This window comes from Aquarana catesbeiana, linkage group LG11 (genome assembly GCF_042186555.1).
Source record: "Aquarana catesbeiana isolate 2022-GZ linkage group LG11, ASM4218655v1, whole genome shotgun sequence".
Taxonomy (NCBI): domain Eukaryota; kingdom Metazoa; phylum Chordata; class Amphibia; order Anura; family Ranidae; genus Aquarana; species Aquarana catesbeiana.
The window spans coordinates 81,918,173-81,934,365 of NC_133334.1; the positions used below are offsets into that span (position 1 = coordinate 81,918,173).

Below are 16,193 nucleotides of genomic sequence, written 5' to 3' on the forward strand. Positions count from 1 at the left end.
ATTAATATAGGCCATTGCTGTGGCACTGTCGGATTGAATCCTGGCAGGACAATACCGTAAATGGAACGTTCAGGCGCTCAGAACCAAGTGCTCTGCCTGAATCTCTAGAATGTTAATGGGCAAGGCCATTTCTGATTTGGGCCACTTCTCTTTAACAGTTGCCTCTTCCAGGACTGCTCCTCAACCCAAAAAAAAGGTTGGCATATGTTGTTGAATAAAATAGAATCAACCAGCACAAACAACAAATTTTAAATACCAAGAAATACTTCCCAGGTAACTGAAGGAAGGATTTTCCCCTTTGCAGATTTTTGGATATTACCATAAACTGAGGCTCCGGTGCACCCAGCCTACAGCACCTGGTATTACCAGTTGGTCTCCCATCCAGGTACTAACCAGGCCCGACCCTGCTTAGCCTCCAAGATCAGAAGAGATCGGGAGCTCTCAGGATGATGTGGCCGTAGGCTTTGGAGTCAGACACATTGGGAATCTAGAGCTTGAACCCTTTGTTCCAAGCCGATAGGATACTGTTTTGTAGCAGTCTCGAATGAAACCTAGCATAAGGAACGGCCTTGAATGAAGCCACCATCTTTCGCAAAAACCTCATGCAAAGTTAAATAAAAGAATTAATCTTGCTTCAACCACCTAAATCAGTTTCTTTATGGCGCTGATCTTTGCCTGGGGCAAGAATACCCTTTTCTGGGTGTACCTATGATCAGACCCAAATATTTTAGCCTACTTCATGGTTTTAAAGATTTCTCCTAGGTTGAGAATCCGATCTAGATATTCCAAGTTGAATGTGGTGACCATACTTTGGTCTAAGCTGGCTACCAACTGCTCTATCAAGAACAGATAGTGTAGGTAAACCATAATCGTTATACTTTGGGCCCTAATCTGGCTAGAAGAGGGGCCAGAACCTTTGTGAACACTCAAGGTGCAGTAGCTAGACCAGAAAGCAGAGCTACACACTGAAAACGAAGATTTTCCACCTTGAAAAATAGATATTACTAGTGAGCTAGGAAATGGGCATATGGAGGTATGCATCTTTGATGTCGATTGACGCCAGAAGTTCTCCTTGTAGGATGGAGAAAACTGATTTAATTGACTCCATGTGGGAAAAAAAAAAAAAAAAAAAAAAAAAAAAAAAAAAAGGTGATTATATTCAGGAATTGAATTGAGATTTTTGAGATCCAGATAGTCCATCCGGATTTGGCACCGTGAAAAAAAAAAAAAAAAAAAAGGGTTTGACCCAAACCCCAACCTAATGCTTTTACATGTGGGCCACCATGATCACTTTTTGCCAAAAGATGTTTCAAAGCTTGAAAGAGACTTTTTTCCTCTGTATCCTTAGGAGAAAACGAGGAGACAGGAACTCTTGGAACTCCAGTTTGTACCTTGGAGCTATTGAGGAAGTCCCTCATTCGTCTCCACACTCTTCCTGCCAAATTCTTGAGAATTGCAGAAGAATTTCCCCTATTCGGGCGAGCGGGGGCACCTCCTCATAAGGAGGCTTCAGTATCTTGTAGGTTTCCTACCCCAAGACCTCTTCAGTCCCTGGGGTTAACCCTGAGGATTACCTTTTGAACCTGACGGCGGAAGCCGTCGTGACTGCCTGGAGGCTGATGCCCCTGGTACAGGAGAAGGAGCTTTAAAACGAAAATACATTTACTCCTTTTTCCACTAGAATTTCTTTGGATGTATTATCCAAAACATCCCCAAATAGCTGTTTCACTGCAAAAAGGAACACTAGCCAGGAGCTTCTTGCATGGCTCTTAGCGATGGGCGCAAGGCCTGAAGGATAGAATCTCTCATAGCAACTATTGCAAACAAAGCTGCCAGATCCTGGGCAGGCTGAGCAGGATAACCTTGAACAACTGTTTAAACTGGTCTCTCAACGATTAACCAATTGCTGTCAGCGCAGGCTGAGACACAATCTGCAGAGAAAAAAAGTTTTTGTTTTTTTAATAGGAATTCTAACTTTTTATCTGTTGGATCCCTAAGCATTTGAGCATTGTCTGCCGGACAAGTCAAACTCTTATTTAGAGGAGGATATAGCAGCGTTAATTTGCTGGAATACCCTAGTGAATTTTCTCCACCCTAGGATAAAGTGTGAAAACTTTTAAAGGAGGGAAAATAATGCTTATCTAGGTGATCCACTCAGATACAAAAAAACTTTTCCAGCAATGAATGGACAGGAAAAGGCATGCAGCTTTAGGAGGCTTTAGCGAACCCAATTAGTTAAGGGTACATAAATGTGGAGCGGACCATTCAGCAAGAAATTGCACCATCAATCTTACAGATTGTGAAAGCGGATCCAACCACATTTGACACCTCAGAAGAGTCATCAGCCTCACCATGGTCCCCTGAGGGAATTCATCTTCTCCTGCCCCTAGTTCACCAGTTTGAGGGTCCTGAGTAATGGAAGAGAACCTGTTGCATCTTGTCCCACACTGGGATGCGATTAAAGCCGCTAACTTTTTTTTTTTTTCAATCTTATCATGGCTGAGGAAAAAAGATTTTTAGTGACAAACAGGGGCTGCAGCGTTATTTCATGGCTCCAATGCTCATTCTGACCAGCCACCCCCTCTCAGGGGAGGATGTCATTTGTGGAGATGAGTAGGCTTTCCAGAGCTTGAGCGAGACCCTTTTATCTTTTTGGGGGTGTTTCAACCCCCCCTTCTGACCTTAGCCCGATGAACAAAGCAGAGGTACTACCAGAAGAAATTGCATCCACTGCTTGAGCAATAGTCCAGCCACAGCAGCTGCTATTAATGCTCAGCCTGATGCAAATAGTAAGTGTCAAATAGGAAATGCCTGTGTCACCAACCTCTTTCATGCCCTTCCGACAATTTTGCAGCCAGCACAAATGGAGTGTTTTTTTTTTTTTTTTTTTTTAAACACACTGCTGCGTTGGAGGACGCCAACGCTGTGCTAAGCTCCACCCCTCCTCCTTTCTTTCAAAAAAGAGTTTTCCCGCACGAGCGTGGAGCCGTCGGGATCGGCTTGTGTGTGAGGGAGGGATGGCGTGGAGGAGACCTGAAAGTTGCCGCCTTGTAGGGGTGGTGAAATAAAACTGCATCGCCGATTGTTTAGCTCTCCCTAATGCTCAGCCTCGTGAAGAGGGGGAGAGTTCAACCCAAGTGGGGGTGTCTGTGGAAGCAAAACCCCCTAAACTTACCGGAGGTCTGCTGCTAGCCAGAGGAGAAAAGCCTGCTGCTTCTGTGACACAGCATGATCTCGGAGCAAAGTATGAGAAGCTACGTGCTCGATACAGCCCCCAGTGATGACACTTGGGCATGACAACATTTACTTTTTTTTTTTAAAAGGAGACATTTCATAAGAAAATTAAAAATTCCTTAGAAAAACTCCACTTGCCTTTCCCGCCACAGGGTTTTCTGTGGTAAAACCAACAGACCCAATCTTCACCCTTCACGGTGGGTTCCGTTAAACCTTCAGGAACTGGGGACCCTCGGGGAACCCACAATCCTGGACCTGTAATAGCACCCTGCCAGTAAAACTTTATGGCTTAAAATACCAAAGTACTGGATCCCGGGGTCCGGCTCTCTAAAAACAGAAGCGTTACAAGCAAAACCTAGTTTCTTCGGATACGAGGCCCGGGTACCATTCAATTCGGCCTAAGAGACACTTTGAATGGATCCGGCTGCATAGCTAGCCCCAGCAAGGATTGCTCCAGTGGAGCACAGCACATCTTCACTCGTGACCAACATCTTAGACACTGCCGAAAAAAACTGAGGTACTCCTGGTATGGGAGGGGTTATATAGGGAGGCAACTTCCTGTTTAGGGTGTGCCAGTGTCCAGTACCTGAAGGTGGACTATAACCCACATAGTAATTACTATGGCTCTGTGTCCCGTGATGAACGATTAAAGAAAACACATAAGTATTCACAGCCTTTGCTCAATACTTTGTTAAAGCAACTTTGGCACCAATTACTGCCTAAAGTCTTTTTGAGTATGATGCTACAAGCTTGGCAAACCTATTTTTGGGCAGTTTGGATGGGGAGCATTGGTGCACAGCAATTTCCGGATATCTCCAGAGATATTCAATCGGGTTAAAGTCTAGGCTGTGGCTGGGCCACACAAGGACATTCAGAGTTGTCCCATAGCCACTCCTTTATCTTGGCTGTGTGCTTAGGGTCGTTGTCTTGTTGGAAGATGAACCATCGCTCCAGTATGAGGTCCCGAGTACTCTGGAGTAGGTTTTCATCAAGAATGTCTCTGTACATTGCTGCATTCATCTTTCCCTCAATCCTGACTCGTCTCCCAGTTCCTGCCACTGAAAAATATCCCCACAGCATGATGCTGCCACCACTATTCATCACTATAGGGGTGGTATTGGCCAGGTGCTGAGCAGTGCCTGGTTTCCTCCAGACATGATGCTTGCCATTCAGGCCAAAGAGTACAATCTGTTTCATCAGACCAGAGAATTTTGTTTCTTATGGTCTGAGAGTCCTTCTAGCAAACTCCAGATGGGCTGTAATGTGCCTTAACTGAGTGGCGGCTCCATCTGTCAACTCTACCATACAGCCCAATTGGTGGAGTGCTGCAGAGATGGTAGTTATTCTAGAAGGTTCTCCTCTTTCCACCAAGAAATGCTGGAGCTGTCAGAGTGACCATCATGTTTCTTTGACACCTCCCTGACTAAGGCCCTTCTCCCCCGATTGCTTGTTTGGCCAGGCAGCCCACTCTAGGAAGAGTCCTGGTGCTTCCAAACTGTGCTCATTGGAAGCTTCACAATGCTGCAGAAATTTTTCTGTACCCTTCCCCAGATCTGTGCCGCCATACAATCCTGTCACGGAGGTCTACAGACCTTGGACTTCATGGCTTGGTTTGTGCTCCGACATGCACGGTTAACTGTGGGACCTTATATGGACAGGTGTGTGCACACCTTTCCAATCATGTCCAATCAATTTACCACAGGTGGACTCCAATCAAGTTGTAGAAACATCAAGGATGATCAGTGGAAACACGATGCCCCTGACCCCCCCCCCCCCCCCCCCCCCAATTTTGAGTGTCAGGGCAAAGGGCATGAATACTTATGTACATGGGATTTTTTGTTTTAATAAATTTGCTAAGATTTCAAAACAAGCTTACCGTATATACAAGAGTATAGGCCAAGTTTTTTAGCACTTTTTTTGTGATGAAAATGCCTCCCTCGGCTTATACTCTAATCTAGGAACCCCAAATTTGGTGTGCAAACCCAGTGGAACTAGCACTACAACATATCCAAAGCTGGGGTTCTTAGCACCAAGTGGCCCCGAGATACGGGAGCCCCAAAGTCAGTTCGGAAAATGTCTTTCTCTGCTGCAGAAAAGTGCTTGACATTTTCCGAACCAACTTTGGGGCCCCGTATCTCCGGGCCACTTGGTGCTAGGAACCCCAGCTTGGATATGTTGTAGTGCTAGTACCACTGGGTTTGCACACCAAATTTGGGGTTCTTAGCACCAAGTGGCCCCGAGATACGGAGCCCCAAAGTCGGTCAACTGTGTCCATCTGCAGCAATGTCATTTCGGGACCCTTTGGGTCCAGAGACCCCAAATTTTGGCTGTAGCTAGGGGGCATCTAGGAACCCTTAACTACAGAGTTTGAAGTTCGGGGTACCTATGGCTGCAAATGAGCACAGTGAGACATGCAAATGGGCACAGTGAGACTGCAAATGGGCATTGTTGACCCTCTTTTCTACTTACAGTAGCTGCACATTTCTCACCCTGGGCATATACTCCAGTCAATACGTTTTCCCAGTTTGTGGTAAAATTAGGGTCGGCTTATACTTGAGTATATACGGTATTTCATGTTGTCATAATGGAGTATTGTTTGTCGAATTTTGAGGAAAATGATAGAGAAAATTGAGTACTGTCCGTGATACTTTTTTTATTTGCACTAACATACAATTTTTCAGGACAAGCTTTCGGGGTATGTCCCCTTTAGCTTGTCCTGAAAAATTGTATGTTAGTGCAAATAAAAAAAGTATCACGGACAGTACTCAATTTTCTCTGTCACTAATTTAACACTAATTTAACTGCACTAATACGGCTACAATCAAATCGAGGAAAATTATGAATTTAATCCATTTTGGAATAGGGCTGTAACATAAAATGTGGAAAAAGTGAAGCGCTGTGAATACTTTCCGGATACACTGTAGTTGCCAGTGCTACTATGGAAAGAAGACAATCTAAGGAAAGAAAAGTAAAGTAAGGTTTTTTTTTTTTTTTTTGTAGAGGGAATTAAAAGACTGTTTATATGTAACCAAATCGATCACGTTTGTCCCCCAAAGGTGGTTTGTAAAAAGGTAATGCATCAAAAGGTAGGTTTTCTCAAAGAAAATATCGGGAAGTGGTTTCTACATCATTCAATGGGTTTTAGAAAGATCAATCCTCACCGTTCTGCTCGAAGACGCTCTTGCTCTTTTTCAGCTGCAGCCTGCAGCTGTCGTTGCCTCTCACGTTCTTGTTCTGCCTGACGTATTTCTGCCAACTTCTTTGCCTCTGCAAGCTTTTTTTGCCTCTCTTGCTCTTCCTCCTCTCGCTTCTTCTGGAGGAGCTCCTGGTGCCGGCGCTCTTCTTCATCCTACGTTATAAAATCAACAGCGATCTTATATACTGGACCATCTAATTACTCTGAAAGACCTTACAAAGCCAGAACACACAACAGGTGCAGAATTTCAAGAATTAGAAATATAAGCCTGTAGATTTTTTATTTTCTTTACAAAATAAACACCCTCTGGGAGGATAGAAGTTGAACTGCATTAATTTAAAGTGCAAGTCCAGTTATAACTTTTTTCTTTGGAAAAAGAAAATCACTGTTATACATTAAAAGATTCACTTATTTTTTCTTTAACAAAGCATACTTACCTACAACCACAATCCTTTTTACATTCCCCATTGGCACTCCTAGCTCCTCTTTGGCGAATGCCCCCATAGAAAGCTGCTTCCTATGGGAGCTCGCTCCCGAGCCGCCTTGTCTGAGTCCATTAACATACAGGGTGACTGGGCCCTGCCTATCGCTTCCTCTTCAAAGAATTTGACAGCCAAAGGCCCCTGCTATCAATCTGCAGTGAAGCAGGACAGCCATAGTGAAGTCACTATGACAAGCCTGGATTCACACAGGAGCGGCGAGGGAAACCGCAAGAGATTCGGACAGGATTTGCATCGCATTCCTGTTCACATTGCATGCAATTCTTTGCAGTGCAATTTAAGCCCATTCATTTTGTATGAGTCTCAGATCACACGGAAAATGTATTGGTTCTAGGTATCGGAACATTTGCATAAGTACTCGTGCAAATGGTTAGTATCAGCACTGATATTGATAACACTAATTTTGAGCGTTACAGGTTGGAAGCATGCGGGAGGTTTAATGAAGTGGTGGTTTTAAGAGATTCCATAAGCCACCACACAATAGAGTAGCCCTAAAAAGTAGTGTGCTACCTAGGCTTACCCTCACTTATCAGCCTGGCAACAACTGTTTGACATAAGTGAGGGAAAAGGTCAAAACAAAACTAAGGCCCCTTTCACATGTGCAGACCGTTCAGATCCACCTGTCAGTTTTTTCAGGCGGATCTGAACGGTCGCTCCATACAGCTCTATGGAGCGTCGGATGTCAGCGGTGACATGTCCACTGACATGCGATCCGCAAAATCCAGACGGATGGATGTCCTATTTTCCATCCGTCTGGTGGATCGGATGAAAACAGATAGGCAGTCCCCCTCACTTTGGTTAAATTGTCTTGCAAGGATTTTTGCAGATTTACACTCAGGCTTGTGTCTCAAGACAACCCATGTTCTGGGGATAGGGCTGAGCTGATGGGGGACACGAGAAAAGGAGGAAGTTTAGGGCTGCAGTGTGTGTACCTCAAAATTTTCCACTCGCAAAATGCAGTGGAAAATAATGGCTGGCGAGCATGGACTGCCTGGGAGCGAAGGGGCGAGCATCGCTGGTAGGCAGTGTTGAATGGGAGCCGTTCGCCCAGGGAAAGGAGCGTGGCGGTAGAGAGGGGGCGGCCGGATCATCACAGGGGAAGAGAGCGTGGAGGAAGATGAGAGCTGGGCGTTTCACAGAGCAGGGATTGCCAGCTGTAACATCTTACATTTAAATTGACCCCGCTCGCGGTCACACAGTCCCGCCTCCTGACCCAGCGCCTGTCAGACAGAACGCCGGTGTGGACGTGTTCTGTGTCCAGATCAGGAGGCGGAGACATTTTATGAGATGATTTATGGCATGTTTAGGGGCAAATGGTGAAGAGAGACCCTTAGGCCCCTTTCACACTGGGGCGGTTTGCAGGCGTTATTGCGCTAAAAATACCACCTGCAAACCGCCCCTAAACAGCCTCCGCTGTTTGTTCAGTGTGAAAGCCGCCTGGCAGGACGGTAAAAAAGTCCTGCGAGCCGCATCTTTGGAGCGGTGAAGGAACCGCTCCTGCCCATTGAAATCAATGGGACAGCGCAGCTATACCGCGGCTATAGCCTCGCTGTACGAGCGGGTTTAACCCTTTTTCGGCCACCAGCGGGGGTTAAAACCGCACCGCTAGCGGCCGAATACAGCTGCAAAAACGACGGTAAAACAGCGCTAAAAATAGCGCTGTTTTACCGCCGACGCCCCCACCGCTCCAGTGTGAAAGGGGCCTTAAGGCCTGGCTAGTAGCTTAGAAGGGAGGGAGAGAGGGGGAATTTTATTAGACTTCAAACAGTTTAACATGTGTTGTTCACACATACCAGTTGTTTTGTTTTAAGTTTGCGTGCTTCCTCTTCCTGTCGCCTTCTGCTTTCTAGTTCCTCCTGTTTTTTTGCTGTGACTTTCTTTTTGGCTTTTTCTTCAGCCATACGATCTTCCCGAACCTGAAAAGGCATCATCGATATAAGACAGCATGTTCATGAAGCTTTAGATCCTAATCAATAGCCACAAAGATATGCATGCACTACAAAAAAAAAAAAATTTACTTTTTCACTTTTCTCATCTATGTGTGCAAATTTCTGTTCTATTTTCTTCTTTTTCTCCTCTTCCAATTGCTCCACTCTCTCACGTGCCTGCAGAACCTTGCGCAAACGTTCTTCCCTTCTCCTAAAAGTTGGAAGGTTGAGATTGTCAGTAACAAATACATTTACAGAAAATTTTTTTTTTTTGTGTTAAGATGGAAGCTTCTTGTATAGTGCTACAAAGCTTCAAAATTTAAATCCAGCTAAAAAAAGGTCTCTAGAAGTATCCTCCTCACTCTGCTCCTAACAATCTGCCATTAGACCCAAATTGATTGGCGAATCCTCTGACAAAGAAGGAAGACTTTAAAACAAGGGAAGAGAGAAACAAGGAACACACATCAAGGGAATAACATCACTGATCTAGATGGAATTCCTCCAGAAAATAGCATTGGAGGTTTGATTTTTTTCATAGTGCTACTACAGCATCGGACATTTCACCTTCAGCACCTACTAAGGACTAATCTGATATTGTGGCATAATTAAATGCAATGAATTGTTATGGAAAATACTTTATTTTACTAGTCCTACTGCATTCCACCTTCTGCAAAAAAGCATTCATTTTCTCCTCTAATTACTTGCAAAGTTTGATCATCCAAGGTGCAGAGCTCTTCAAAACACAGGGATGTGTTAGAGTTATGTGTTGCTTTTAAGGATTTCCTTTATGGGCTGGATTTTATTAAGAATAGTATTTGTTGTTACACAAAAACTGTGCAAATAGGGTGGATTCCAGTCCCAGTATATACTGTGTATAAGATAGGATTACGCAGGCAAATGAGGTAATAACTATAGCAACATGTAAAACGGAGCGCTCTTATAACCTTGCTTGAGTCACCCTGCCCCATCTCCTGATTAAGTCATGTGACCAATGATGCAATGTGTTGGGAGGAGCAGGGTGACAGACTAGGAAACTGGAAGTGCGACGCTTGAGTGATGCCTGTAATACCCAGTGTAGAACCTGTTGACTGCACCAGTATGTGAGGGCCCAATTGTTATTTAATAAAGTGTTTTTTCTGATTTTTAAATACTGCACTATGGCAGCTCTTTATTCCATCTGAGCACATTTCCGCTATATGCTAAAGTGGTGGACAGAAAGAAGCATCCAGCCTCTTAAAAAGGCAAAAGGGTACACTAACACTTTGCAGAATTTGTGGAAATGACTGCATACCAATCTTCCCCATAAAAAGGGGTGGTTATGTGGGGTAGACGCATGGTAATATATAGGTCCAAATATTAAGGCAAGGGCATAATCGTTACCGAGGTGGAGCATGATGTTCATGACTGCGCTGTGAAGCACTAAAAAAAAAAAAAAAAAAAAAAAAAAATCAATCCGTAGTGAAAGTGTCATTAAATATATTGAACATTGGTTTGATAGGGTTGATTGGTTTACTTTGCATCATATTGTGGATGGACTACAAGGACCTTCCCACTGAGGTTTTTTTTTTTTCTTAAAGTTTGATATACTGGTGTTCACATTAGCACTGTAAACAACTATAACGTTTATTTTATTAAAATGGTGAATATTCTGAGCAGCACTCCAACACTTATCTACATTTTACTATAGGATGCGGGAACACATAGCAGGTGTCAGCTCACTGATTGATGGTTGAGTTTGAGCACTTTAGTCACTTGATTGGTAGTTTAGGAGCAATGTAAAGCACCCAAAAGTGTAACGTCCGCTCATTTGTCACCCCCCCCTCCAGTGCCACAATTGGCACCTTTCTTTCATCCGGGAGTCCGGGCCACGGTCCGTGACACCACCACGGGGCTCCCTCCTCCTCTCCCTGTCGCGGGTCCAGAGGCTGGGAGAGGAGCGGGGCCTTGCGCATGCGCAGTAGGGTCCCCGGCGTGAAGCCGTAAGGCTACACTGCCGGGTTCCCTTACTCGCAATGGAGGCGGCATGCACACGACAGCTGATGGAAACATCAGCTGTGGTGCAGACATCGCGGGACTCCAGGACAGGTAAGTGTCCTATTGTTAAAAGCCAGCAGCTGCAGTATGTGCAGCTGCTGGCTTTTAATTTTTCTTTTTTCTTTTTTTGGGCGAAACACCACTTTAAGGGACAGTTATTTGTTTTGTGCATTTAAGTGGCAGCACAGGAGCAATTTACAAAACACCAGTATCGGGGGCACATGTTAAGCATTCCCCAACATTGAGAAGTTTACTGGGAGATTCCAGTGTCTGGCGCCAATGGCCTATTCACTAAGCAAGTTTTCAGGGACAAGGCTTAGCAGTCAAGTTAAACCAATCTAGTTCAGAAGTAGACTGAAAAAGCACATACAAGGAGTCCTGTGCCAGAGGATCACTTTCAGGCTCGCCCAACATCTAGTGCAGGACAGAGCACCTTCCCGTTCAGCTAAACCTCAGTTTTGCAGCAAGTAATGAGGTTACAGAGAGGGGAGGGATTCCTGATCCCCCTTTACAGGTAAAAAAAAAAAAAAAAAAAAAAAATTAAATTCTTAATCTTTCAAAGGACACAGGGTACTTCACATTCATGACAACTTGGGATGTCCCAAACACATAACATGGAGGGTGGGCAACCCAGAAATAAGGCCCCCATGCCCAAAAACTACAATAGAAGCTTGAACTTGAATCACTGATACTCCTGGTGGGATGGGATGATCAAAATACAAAACAAATACATCTTAGCCTGTTAAAGAACTAGGGAAGATTCAATGCAGGATAGCACAGCCAACGCCAGGACTCTACACATTGAAGTAATGGCAACCAAAAAAGGACAACCTTGCACAAAAAGGGACAAGGGAACATCAGACTCAAACTAAGACTGCAATACAGTCAAGACCATATTAAGGAGGGAGCCACGCAGGCAGATCAATCCATGTGATACCCTCCACAGAGGGCTTGAGATACAAGGAATGAGATACAATAGGTCTTTATGACAGGACAGCCACATCAGACTTCAGAAAACCTAAAAATGCATGCCATGACATACGGACAGAGAATAAAATGATGAGCCTCACACCAAGTGAAATAAGCCTTCCATGTACGATGGTACACATTCCTGGAGGTTGGCTCTCTTGTCTTGAGGAGGGTAGGAATTACAGTCAAAAACACCCTTATACATCAGGACTTGGGCTTTAAAAGGCAAGCCAGCGACTGTAAAAGCAGGATGCAAAATCAGACCCATCGATCCGTGATCCGAACGGTTCAGCCTGTTCGGATCGGCACACATGCGCTCCGCGGAGCGCGCCGCCGCCTCGGCCTTAGGAAAGGCTGCGGCTTCGGCCTAGCTCCAGAGCGGTGGCCACCTTGGTACACCCCGCGCCCGTTTACGGAGCGGTCACTTGTAAACAAACCGGCATCATGTTATGACGCCGGTTCCTCTCTCCCCTCTGTGTACTGATCTGTACAGTGGAGGGGAGAGATCAGATGGCAGCAGTGCCAATACTGTGCAATGCCCTGCCAATATATTATTACAGTGGGGGAGATGGGGTGGCTATTACAGTGGGGGAGATGGGGTGGCTATTACAGTGGGGGAGATGGGGTGGCTATTACAGTGGGGGAGATGGGGTGGCTATTACAGTGGGGGAGATGGGGTGGCTATTACAGTGGGGGAGATGGGGTGGCTATTACAGTGGGGGAGATGGGGTGGCTATTACAGTGGGGGAGATGGGGTGGCTATTACAGTGGGGGAGATGGGGTGGCTATTACAGTGGGGGAGATGGGGTGGCTATTACAGTGGGGGAGATGGGGTGGCTATTACAGTGGGGGAGATGGGGTGGCTATTACAGTGGGGGAGATGGGGTGGCTATTACAGTGGGGGAGAGGAGGTGGCTATTACAGTGGGGGAGAGGAGGTGGCTATTACAGTGGGGGAGAGGAGGTGGCTATTACAGTGGGGGAGAGGAGGTGGCTATTACAGTGGGGGAGAGGAGGTGGCTATTACAGTGGGGGAGAGGAGGTGGCTATTACAGTGGGGGAGAGGACGTGGATATTACAGTGGGGGAGAGGACGTGGATATTACAGTGGGGGAGAGGACGTGGATATTACAGTGGGGGAGAGGACGTGGATATTACAGTGGGGGAGAGGACGTGGATATTACAGTGGGGGAGAGGACGTGGATATTTTTTGCGGTATTGCGACGGAGGACAGGTCGGACACTTGACACATTTTTGGGACCATTCACATTTACAGAGCGATCAGTGCTATAAATATGCAAAGATTACTATGTAAATGTCACTGGCAGGGAAAAAGTTAATACTAGGGGATGATCAAGGGGTTAACTGTTCCCTATTGTGTGTTCTAACTGTGGGGGAATGGGGACTTACTATAGGAGATGAAAGATCGCGTTTTCTACTTTGTAGAAAGACACAACCTGTCCTTCTCTTCTCAGACAGCATGGGGTTTTGCGTGTTTACACACACAATCCTCTGTGCTCCTGCACGCGGCCGGCGACGATCGAGCCCACCAGCCACATGCATCGGGTTGCCTGCCATACAGGGGGCATGCGCTTGCGCCTCCGGTGTCACTCACACACCCTCTGGTGGCTCTCTTGGGCGAAGATTATATATATATATATATATATATATATATATATATATATATATATATATATATATATATATATATATATATATATACATACATACATACATACACACACATATACACACATACACACACACGGGATTTTGCCCAGGACAGCCATTCTGCCGCAGTATATCTGCGTGAGCCGGTCGGGAAGTTAAAGTTATCCTCTCAGCCATTTTAAAACAACCTGATGAACCACTGGCCGAAAAGCCGCAGGTTTACAGCAGAACGACATTATGTTACGTCACTTCGCCCTGTGGCCACTAGGGGTGCGCGCCCGCTGCTCACCGCCGATGCGAGTGCCCGGCGGGCGCGACGACGGCCGGGCTCCCACGATCGCTCGTGACACAGCGAGAACCGGAAAGTGTGTGAGTAAACACACAGATCCCGGTTGTCTGAGGGGAGAAGAGACAGATCGTGTATTCATACAAAGTATGGACAGCGATCTGTCATCTCCCCTAGACAGTCCCATCACCCCCCCCCTCAGTTAGAGAACACACTAGGGAACACATTTAACCCCTTGATCGCCCCCTAGCGTTAACCCCTTCCCTGCCAGTGACATTTATACAGTAATCAGTGCATTTTTATAGCACTGATCGCTGTATAAATGCCAATGGTCCCAAAAATGTGTCCGATGTGTCTGCCATGTCGCAGTCCCGATAAAAAAAAAAAAAAAAAAAATTTATAATAAAAATGCTATAAATCTATCCCCTATTTTGTAGACACTAACGTTTGCGCAAACCAATCAATATACGCTTATTGCGATTTTTGTAGGATAACATATGTAGAATACATATCAGCCTAAACTAAGGAAAAAATTTGCTTTAACCGGTTCAATACAGGGCATTTTCACCCCCTTCCTTCCCAGACCAAATTTTTAGTTTTCAGCGCTGTCGCACTTTAAACGACAATTGCACGGTCGCGCGACTTTGTAACCAAACAAAATTGACATCATTTTTTTCCCACAAACAGAGCTTTCTTTTGGTGGTATTTGATCACCTCTGCGGTTTTTATTTTTTGTGCTATAAACAAAAGAGCGACAATATTTTTTACTTTTTGCAATAATAAATATCTCAATTTAAAAAAAAAAAAAAAATTTCCTCAGTTTCGGACGATACGTATTCTTCTACCTATTTTTGGTTAAAAAAAATAAATAAATAATTCGCAATAAGCGTATATTGATTGGTTTGCGCAAAAGTTATAGCGTCTACAAAATAGGGAATAGATTTATGGCATTTTTAAAAAAAAATAATTAATTTTTTTTTACTAGTAATAGCAGCAATCGCGATTTTTTTTCGTGACTGTGACATTATGGCGGACACATCTGACCATTCACATTTATACAGCGATCCGTGCTATAAAATTGCATTGATTACTGTATAAAAATTTATTTTTTTAAATTTGGGGATATTATAGCAAAAAGTACAAAATAGTGTTTCTTTCAAAATTGTCGCTCTTTTTTGTTTACAGCGCAAAAAATGAACTGCAGAGATGATCAAATACTACCAAAAGAAAGCTCTATTTGTGGGGAAAAAATTAAAAATAAAGATGTAAATTTTGTTTGGGTGCAATTGTCAGTTAAAGCTTCGCAGTGCCGAATTGCAATCTCCCCCCCCCCCCCTTTTTACACACACCACCCATAATAAACTCACAGTTTTAGTTCCTCCTGCTTGCGTTTCTTGCCTTCCTCTATTTTTTGCTTTCGCTGTAGTTCAGTTTCCTCCTTTTTGCGCAAGGCTTCTAAACGCTGACGCTCCTTTTCCTATGAAATAGTTATATGAAGAACATAGGTAAATACAGAAATCTCATTGAACTTCATTCACAAGTGGGACAACCTAAACTTAGCTAAAACAGTACAAAATGAGCCCCACCAAGTGAAGAAAAAGAAACCCAAATAACCAGACCGTTGCTTGCCTTAAAACCAAGAACCACCAGTGAGAACGCAACAAAACCAAGTTACTTACTTCTGTCTGAAAGGGAATGAAGCAAAAAAAAAAAAAAAAAAGGGGGAAGAAGGATACATTGTAAGTCTGCATGAATTAGTACAGGACACCGCATTTGTTAGTGATACTTTTTTACATCAACTCTAGTCATACACTCTGCAAGCAAAAAAAAAAAAAAAAAAAAAGAAGTGTAGAGCAACTTTGCCATGTTAAAAGTGGAGTAAGGCAAGAAAGCTAAAGTAAAAACACACCGCCAAACTCCACAATGACCTCTGAAACCCACTGCTTTAGCTCATCTGTGTTTATTGAAGTAGAACTATGGGTAAACCTCCTCCTACCGCTTAGCGGCAGGTCTTTCACTGAAACTTTAAATTTTACCTCTAGCAATTTATTGTAAATAGTAGTGTGGCGATTACCTATTATACTAAAAAGTGGCATTAATAAAAAGAGCTGCTTACACTGAGCGGCTCTGGCAAGCCTCACGATCTGCTGAATGTGAAACTTTTGCGAGAGAGATCCCCTGCTGAGCGGGTGAATCCGCTGGCAGCCAATGTGAAAGGGGCCTTATGGTGAAAATTCCACTAAAGAAAGCAAGTTTTTTTTTTTTAATTACATAGGTGGTTTAAGAAAGGGACAGGAAGATGTCCAGAATGATGCAGACCATGAAGGAAGCAGTCGCATGAGTGAAACGGTGACAGCGGGCTCTTTTCCCCTGCCCA

The 16,193-nt window shown here is 44.4% G+C and overlaps 1 protein-coding gene and 1 pseudogene across 2 annotated transcripts in view; both read right to left on the reverse strand.

Moving 5' to 3' along the window:
* The window catches only part of INCENP (inner centromere protein), a 58,387-nt gene that overhangs the window by 12,824 nt on the left and 29,370 nt on the right, over positions 1-16,193 (reverse strand). For both annotated transcript variants that reach the window (XM_073604603.1, XM_073604604.1), the window contains exons 11-14: positions 15,184-15,293; positions 8,949-9,069; positions 8,724-8,846; positions 6,396-6,583 (exon numbers count right to left, since the gene is read on the reverse strand). In XM_073604603.1, the coding sequence (XP_073460704.1) occupies positions 6,396-6,583; positions 8,724-8,846; positions 8,949-9,069; positions 15,184-15,293 (542 nt within the window). The remainder of the gene's footprint in view (positions 1-6,395; positions 6,584-8,723; positions 8,847-8,948; positions 9,070-15,183; positions 15,294-16,193) is intronic.
* LOC141113129 (5S ribosomal RNA) lies at positions 345-463 on the reverse strand (annotated as a pseudogene).